This window comes from Agrilus planipennis, unplaced genomic scaffold (genome assembly GCF_000699045.2).
Source record: "Agrilus planipennis isolate EAB-ADULT unplaced genomic scaffold, Apla_2.0 scaffold706, whole genome shotgun sequence".
Classification (NCBI taxonomy): Eukaryota; Metazoa; Arthropoda; class Insecta; order Coleoptera; family Buprestidae; genus Agrilus; species Agrilus planipennis.
In genome coordinates, this window is record NW_020439463.1 from 1 (window position 1) to 9,010 (window position 9,010).

Genomic DNA, 9,010 nt, shown 5'->3' on the forward strand with positions numbered 1-9,010 from the left:
TTTTGAGAAAACGTCTATTATAACTAAAATATATCGAAAACCTTTATTTTCTCTCGCATACGGAATCATTTCAACTAAATCGGCTTGATGTAGATAATCCAATACTTTAACAACTACCTTACGACGCGAGAAATTAATCCTTGCAGGTTTATGCAGTTCTTTCACAACTTCCTGTTTCACGTCAGACATTCCTTTCTGTTGACGACAACTACACAGACGATGCCTCTGTTTGTTTAGAACTGCTCGATATTGTACTTCCAGCTGCTGTTTGTTCTAAAGTATCCAATCTTACCTTAAGATCGTTTGCTTCTTTTTTTAATGACTCCACCATTTTCACTAACTCCTTTTCCATGTCTTCTTTCTTTTTATTGCTTACTTTAATTTCTTTCTCTGCAAATTCCATAACTTTCTTGCACTCATCTTTAATCAATGTCTTTATTAATTCGACACTCACATCTATATCTCTTTTCATGTTTGTCACAATGTCGCTCTTTAGTTTCTTCGACAATTCTTCGTCACCTTTTCTAGCAAATGTTTCTACATTTTTACACTCCAATGTAATTTTTGCTGAAAGGGTGTCCATGATTATGACGCCATTCTTTTCTATCACATCATTAACCATTTTTGTTATTTGCTTATCCCTATCATTATTATAATTTTCAATTTCTCTTCCCATATTTTTAATTAATATATCCATTTTATCATTAAATGTTTTCATCATCTTTTGATCACTTTTGGAGACAAGTGTTTTTAATTCTTCTCGTAAATCCTTCATCTTTCTATCTCCTTCACTGACAGCGCTATCCTTTACTCTTTCACATTCTATTCTGATATGTTCTTTTGTTAACCTATCCTTTTCGTCTACATATTTTTTTGTAGCTGCATGAAAGCCAGCTGTAGGCTCATTCAAGTGTATAATACGTTTATTAGCCACGTCAACAAAATATAATACTTTGTCGAATGCCTTCCTAATATTCACTATATCATCTTGAGATAAAAGAAGTTTCAGCTTCTTCTCCAAAAATCGTACATTAACAGCATCATGCTCCTGCTGAGGGTCCCCGATTCTTGTTAAGCGGTTATGATTAAAATCGTGAACATTGCTAAATGCTCGCGAATATGATCGTTTTTTTTCTAACGCACGTCCGAACTTATCGATCGCCATTATCTAACTAACCACCCCCACAAATCGTTTATTCGATTATATTAGACTCCCGCAACTCTTCTAAAATTGATTGCATTTCGTTTTCATGATTTGTGTTGCCTGCTTGTTGAGAAGCAACCAATAACTTTAAACGATCACACAATTCATTAACATCATCAAAATATTTGTATTCTATCGGTTTTTCGTTGTAAGTCAACAACGATAAGCCTCCACCTTTAGAAGGCTTCGTTGTTTGCTGCCTTAAATTGTATACTGCTCCCGTACGTTTTAATATATCCGCATAGTCTCTCCGTTCTTTAATTGATGTCGGATATTCAGAACTTAATTTAAACAGTTGCTCGTATAATCCCACAGTACCTGTGTATTTAAATTTTCCATCGATTACGACGTCTGATCCATCAAAATCTATTTCAGAATCACCGATAAAAAATTTATTTGTGTCCCATTCGTATCGAACTTTGTCAAGACGGGGATTCACAACGTCAGTGTTAAATCTATCACCTTCATAGTCTTTAATAATTCCTTCTATATAGTCACGAGGTAGAGGATCGAATTCCTCCAAATATTCTCCAAATCGAGAGCTATTGATATAATCTATATATGCTTTTTTTAATTGTTCGAACTCACTGTCATCCCTTCTTGGGTCAACTTCATATACACTTTCTTCCCTTAAGAAGGAAGGAGGACCTTGAAGTATGGTAGCTGGAGCATTCGAAGGATCAAGTTTTCTAATTTTTATTGGAGTTGATGATGCTGGAATATCAACTTTCGACCAATTAACAACCTCTGGTTTTAATTCCTTTTTGATCTCTTCACCCAACTCAGATTTCAAGTGAAGAAGCGATTTTGTAATTGGTTGATAAGCTTGTTGCAATAGAAGATTCTGTCCTACCATCGATTCCTTTAACATTTGCAGTTTCCTCTTTACTGCTTTCCTAACTTTGATTAGTTCTTTCTTTGCTTTCACATCCATGCTGTTGTTATGGTTGTCTTTTAACAAGTGGTTTCATTTATATTACCTACAGTAATATATATTTATCGAATCCTATGCGATATCTCCCGTCATTTATACCACAATCCTTGTTAATAACTACAAATCCAAATTTTTCTTTCCAACATTCTCCACATATACTTTTAAATTGGTCAAAAGTCATATCTGCAGTAACATGGTCGGAAAAAACGTGTTTCAGATTTAATTCGTCTTGTTTAAACAGTATTATTAAATTAGCATTATCTCTGATTAAATGTTTAGGGATCTGAGCATATGTTTGATTTAAATAAAAAGTATCGATTGAGTTATGCCTTCCCATACTAAAATATTCTCTTATCTTACTCTGATTGTCATTCGCAACATCATCAAAGATGAATACAGAATTAGGTTTCGCCTGTGATGGACCTATTACTTCATCAGAATTTCTAAAGGGAAAATAACCAATTCCAGCAATTGGTTGTAATAATTCATTTAAATATTTATATTTTGGTTGATATAGCGACTTTGAATAAACATAAACGTTTTCAAACCGTAAACCGTTTGGTTGCTCCAAAAGTCCTATAATCACATTTGTTTTTCCACAGTTTGAAGGTCCAGCGACGATGCATCTTATTGTTGATGGTAATAAAGGCCCATGACGATTTATTTTCGCAGCAATGTTGAAGTCGCGATTGGTTATCGGTAGAGCAGATGGATGTTGTACTATCCGCATGTTTCTTCATTATTAAACGATTTTGCTGTGTTAACGGATATATAAATTTAGAGTTAACGTTGCTTATATAGTCAGTTGGTTCGCAATAGTGAAAGCACTCACACCAAACCTAATACATGAAACGCGGCGTTCTGAATAGTATTATAGATAAGTTACCCATTGAAATACACCTCCCAGGTTATAATTTTTGTGGTCCAGGGACACGATTAAACAAACGATTAGCGAGAGGTGATATCGGTATAAATCCTCTCGACGAATATTGTAAATTGCACGATATTGTATACGCAATTTCACCAGACATTTCACAACGTCGAATAGCGGACAAGGTTTTAGCGCATCAATCTTTACGAAGACTAAAGTCATCAGACGCATCTATAGGTGAACGCTTTGCAGCTCTCGCAATTGCTTCGGCTATGAAGACTAAGGAGAAACTTGGAATGGGGCACAAACGACGACGACTACGTCGTAGTAAAAAAGGTGGTTCGATTCCGTTGACTAGAATAAATAAGAGAAAACGAATAAAAAAAGGAGGAGTTCTACCGTTTCGCAAATTAGTAACAACTGCGAAACTTGTTCTTAAGAAAAATAAGCCCTTACAGTTATTAGAGGCTGCTAAAATTGCACTGAATCAAATTCGAAAACTTGGAAAACGATCTAAATTTCCTAGAATCATTCCCATTCCAAAGACAGGTGGTTTTTTACCGTTAATTCCGATTTTTGCGGGACTATCGGCACTTGGAGCTCTTTCTGGTGGTGCTGCTGGAATTGCTAAAGCTGTACAAGATGCTAAATCAGCGCAGCAACAACTAGAAGAAGCTAAACGTCATAACACTTCAATGGAAGCCATTGCTCTTGGGAAAAATATTTCCATACAACCTTCCCGTAAAGGTTTCGGTTTATACCTTAAACCGTTTCAACAAAAAAAAACACAAATTTTTTCCTGAAATTACCTAATCATCCTCTAACAGATTCAGATTTACACAATTACATTCGCTATTTACAAATTCCACATTTTCGTGGAATCTTCATGCGTAACGAATTACCAAGAAAAGTTAAAAGATATGAAAGTGGAATTGTTAATTTAGATACCGGAACTGGTACACATTGGACAGCGTATGTAAAACGAAACAGCAAAGCTATTTACTTTGACAGTTTTGGTAATCTCCGTCCGCCTAAAGAATTGGTTCAATATTTACAATCTGCTGGACCTTGCGATATCACTTATAACTACAATCGTGTTCAGAACCCCACCGATTTTAACTGTGGTCATTTAGTTCTCCAATTCCTGCAGAAGATTACGTAAATCCTTTTTTAATACAAACCATCAAAATTTCTTCTCTGTATTAAACAGAACGTTAAACCGAAAACATGTCTTACACATTCGCCTTGACTGCTACAACGTCGGAGCTACAAATGATAATAAGTCCACCGATTGTTTTAAGCGATGATGATGAATATCAAATAGCATTATTGAATTTTGAAGCCTACAACAGCATTCCCAATATTGATGAAAATAACAACAAATTTTATTTTGAAGATTCTAAGAAACCAGTCGTAGTTCTTCCGGAAGGATCATATGAAATTGATGATATTAATAATTTTCTTCAGGAGAAATTGGGAGATACTAATGATAGCATTCACTTGTCTGGAGACAATACTACATTAAAAAGTCGTATAAAGAGTACCAAAAATGTTGACTTTACTCCAACAGATTCTCCGGCGAAGATATTGGGTTTTGAAAATAAACTTCTATCATCGCTTCAAGAGGAGTCCGATCATGTAGCTGACATTTTCAAGGTAAACGCAATTTCAGTAACATGTAACCTTGTATCTAACTCCTATATACATACTAATGATGCTACTAAAGGACAAGATGGACATATATTACATCAATTCTTTCCCAATGTACCTCCCGGATTTAAAATTGTAGAGAATCCCACAAGTCTTATATATTTATCTATCAACACACGTGTCATCGATTACATTTCCCTTAAAATAGTTGATCAAGACGGTAATCTTGTTAATTTCCGTGGAGAGCGTGTTACAGTAAGACTTCACTTACGAAAACTATAACATGGTTGCGCGATACAACTGTGTCCAACGTTATTCCAACAAAAATACTACTATAAAACGATCACCACACTCTGAGACGTTTATTTCGCTTACACCCGTTCAGCGATTAACACCGTCTAATAAACAGTTCCTTAAATCTTTGGGGTTGCGATTGAAAAAGGTGAAAAGTTAAAATGGTTGCAGAAATACTAAATGTCACCGAGAAAGCAGTCTTCGACAACGCTATTATTAACGCTGATAAACATACTCATCAACCCTATGCTAATTCAACTTTTAAAAATAATGATACCATACGCATTCCAATAGAAAATGAAGATGTTTACACCTTACCTTGCGGTAGTTTCCTATACATAGAAGGACGTTTACTGAAAAAGGATGGAACTGTACCAACTAATACTACTTTTATCAATAACGGAATTCTATACCTATTTGATGAAATTCGATATGAATTGGGAGGAAAAGTTATTGATCGAGTCCGAAATCCTGGTATGACTACAACAATGAAAGGCTATGCGTCTTACAATGAAAATGAAAGTAAACGTCTCATTAATAGTGGATGGTTGCCTCCTGCTTTAGGTGCTGTAAAAGGAGTTGCCCTTCATACCAGAAATCTGATTGATACAAACGGTTACTTCAACGTTTGTATTCCTCTTCGTATGATTTTAGGGTTTGGAGAAGACTTTCGAAAAATAATACTCAACATACGACAAGAATTAGTTCTAGTTCGCAGCAGTACTGACAATAATGCCCTCTTTTGCTCAGCAACACCGGCTGAAGAAGTTGATGTCCATTTGGATCAGATATGTTGGAAAATTCCTCATGTATCTGTTGCTGACGCTGAACGTTTGAAATTATTACGTTACGTTGATCGCAATTTAAATATGGAACTTTCTTTTCGTAGTTGGGAACTACATGAATATCCCTTACTTAACCAATCATATTCTCACAACTGGACTGTGAAAACTACATCACAGTTGGAAAAACCTCGCTTCATTATTTTCGGTTTTCAAACCGATAAAGGTAATGATATTACAAAAAATAAGAGTGTTTTCGATCACTGCGACCTAACAAATTTTAAAGTTCACTTAGGATCCACTATGTACCCGTATGATAATTTGAATTTAGATTTTGATCTTTCCAGATTTGCTGTTTTGTACGAAATGTATGTTAATTTTCAACAATCGTATTATGGTAATGTAAGTGAACCCTTATTCGATCCTAAGGAATTTCGAACAATTGCTCCTCTTGTAATAGTAGACTGCTCTTATCAAAATGAAATTGTGAAATCTGGAAGTATCGATATTCGTTTAGAAATTCAAACTAAACGCAATATACCAGATAAAACAGCAGCTTACTGTTTAATCATTCATGATCGTGTGATACGTTACAATCCCTCTACAAACTTGGTTCAAGAAGTATAAAACCCAATGACTACATCCATACTTCACTTTCTTTACCGGTACTGAACAGTGAGCACGATGACTTTCATACTAGATGTACAAGGTTTTCAATGTTGTGAGAATCGATTTGTTTTCAAGGAAGTAGCTATTGTTGCGCTAAAAGAAGAACCAATTTATCATTTCACATTTCAGCCACCATTTCCCTGGGACGCCCTCCCAGTTCGTTACAGAAGTCAAAATCGTTGGTTAACCAGAAATTTTCATGGGTTATATTGGGATGACGGTGATCTTCCATACTCTACGATTTATGATAGTATTCATCCTATATTGATGGAGTCAACAATTGTATATGTTAAGGGATTACAAAAGAAAATGTGGTTATTGGAATACTTTCCTAATGTTAACTTTGTTAACATTGAAGACATCGAATGTCCATCTCTCTTAAGTCTAGCAGCTGATTTTAAAGTAAACGTGTGTTCTTATCATATATTTAAAACAGCTATAGAACCAACTTGTGCTTACAAAAATGTTCTTTTATTAAAATATTGGTTGTCTTTACACTCATAAAATCATTTAAACAAATAAAACACATTAAAATAAAATATAGATTTTTTATTCTCTTACATAACGCTATATATTTTACATTTGTATTTCTATATCAACTGCTTTTCCGACAAATCCTTTGAGTCGAATTGATGGACGACCCACTTTTTTATCTATTTTATCGTTTATATCCTCGATTTCTGCATCCGTAAAAGCTTCTGCATGTCTGCAGGAAAGAAATATAACAAAGCTGTACAAATCAGCTAACAGACGAGGACCCCATTTTGTGTGAACCTTTTTGAAGCGTTGTACGGGATACGTTTGATTCACTTCCAATGATGTTAGAGAACGTATTTCTTTTTCTTCATAACCCACCCGCACACTATTAAACTTTTCGATAAAGCTTTCCATGTTTACTAACTTACACACTCAACTCTTCTAAACTTCTACTGCTCCTTCACTCATTCGCGTAACTTATGTACCTAAAACCCCTTCCACTAAAACCGGTATCTCTGGAGGGGCAGTGCAATAAGAACACGTTCTTCGTATTCATCATCTTAGTTGTAATGGAAAAACCAATCATGATCAGTGTATCGTCGTTGCTGATTTTAACATATTTATATAACAACACCCTCTACATTTCACGACCTGATAATACAATTGGTGATCAAGCCTATGTTTGTAAAAATTTTAATAAAGATATTGATGTGCCTTGTGCATGGATGAAAAATTGGGGATCTGTTATTTTAAAAAATGTGAATGGTACAAATGTTTATACCATTGAAAACGTGGAAAACCTGCACTCTGTAAAACTTGCATTCATTGAAAAAGATGGACAGTCTCGAAAATACGTTGAAAGCCGATGGATTCACCTTCATGAGGCTGAAAACAGAGAGGGCTCTGTATCAAAGGGTTACATCACCGACTCTTTCCTATTTCTACAAGTTGTAAGCACTATTAATGTAATTTTATTATTCAATATTTTGATTGTAGCACTCATATACTTTATTTATATCAAAATAAAGAATCGTTAACCTTAACAACATTTCATTTAATTATCGACATAACATTTAACTGTCCAACTCAACCACCTTCTCCCTCCTCCTAACGTATTCCTACTTCTTTCCCTCTCACAACCAAATAACTTCTATTTAAAACCGCATTCTTTGTAGTATAAATACAACCAATATACGTATTAATGCTTACACTCACTGACATCGTCAAGAGCCAATAACATCATGTGACCAGTAACAGCAACCGTTTAATAGTAACCATTTAACAGTTACACGTTTCGTCACTTACCTACTCCTCTGTGCAAGAATCGGTTATCTTACCCTACCCATGCGATACGACGATGTATGACATTTTCAGAAAACTATCTCTAACCGTTTCTGAGATGACGTCCACCAAAACACTCGAGGGACATACAGCCTCCACGCGTGGATTGAGAATAAAACGGATGACCTAAAACGTCTTTAAAGCATGCGATACGACGATTTATGACATTTTCGGATGCCTAGCTCTAACCGTTTCTGAGATGGCGTTCACCAAAAAACTCGAGGTAACTACAGCCTCTATGCGTGGAATGAGAATAATTCGGATGGTCTAAAACGTCCTTAAAGCATGCGATACGACGATTTATGACCTTTTCAGAAGCCTATATCTAACCGTTTCCGAAATGGCGTCCACCAAAAAACTCGAGGTAGCTATAGCGTCTATGCGTGGAATGAGAATAAAACGGACGCTCTAAAACGTCTTTAAAGCATGCGATTCGACGAATTATGACATTTTCAGATGCATATTTCTTACCATTTCTGAGGTGGCGTCCACCAAAAAACTCGAAGTAACTACGGCCTCTATGCGTGGAATCAGAATAAAGCGGATGGTCTAAAACGTCTTTAAAGCATGCGATACGACGATGTATGACATTTTCAGAAGCCTATCTCTATCCGTTTCTGAGCTGGCGTCCGCAATGAAACTCGAGGTAGCTACAGCCTCTATGCGTGGAATGAGAATAAAACGGATAATCTAAAACGCCTTTAAAGCATGCGATACGACGATTTATGACCTTTTCAGAAGCCTGTCTCTAACCGTTTCTGAGATGGCGTCCACCAAAAAACTCGAGG

The 9,010-nt window shown here is 35.7% G+C and overlaps 1 protein-coding gene across 3 annotated transcripts; it reads left to right on the forward strand.

The window, feature by feature from the left end:
* The first annotated feature begins 1,699 nt into the window (after positions 1-1,699).
* LOC112905851 lies at positions 1,700-6,913 on the forward strand. 3 transcript variants are annotated; one of them, XM_025979051.1, is made up of 2 exons: positions 1,700-3,330; positions 3,403-6,913. In XM_025979051.1, exon 2 carries the CDS (start codon positions 5,115-5,117, stop codon positions 6,360-6,362), a length of 1,248 nt encoding a protein of 415 aa, XP_025834836.1. In that variant the 5' UTR covers positions 1,700-3,330; positions 3,403-5,114; the 3' UTR covers positions 6,363-6,913. The 3 variants fall into 3 exon arrangements, with proteins under 3 accessions (XP_025834836.1, XP_025834837.1, XP_025834838.1); XM_025979052.1 differs by lacking the exon at positions 1,700-3,330 and having other exon boundaries at positions 5,095-5,961; positions 6,067-6,377; XM_025979053.1 differs by lacking the exon at positions 1,700-3,330 and having other exon boundaries at positions 5,095-5,961; positions 6,083-6,147.
* The last annotated feature ends 2,097 nt before the right edge of the window (positions 6,914-9,010 follow it).

Excerpts from the sequence above, each read along its gene's own strand:
- LOC112905851 (XM_025979051.1), top strand. The coding sequence starts at position 5,115 with ATGGTTGCAGAAATACTAAATGTCACCGAGAAAGCAGTCTTCGACAAC.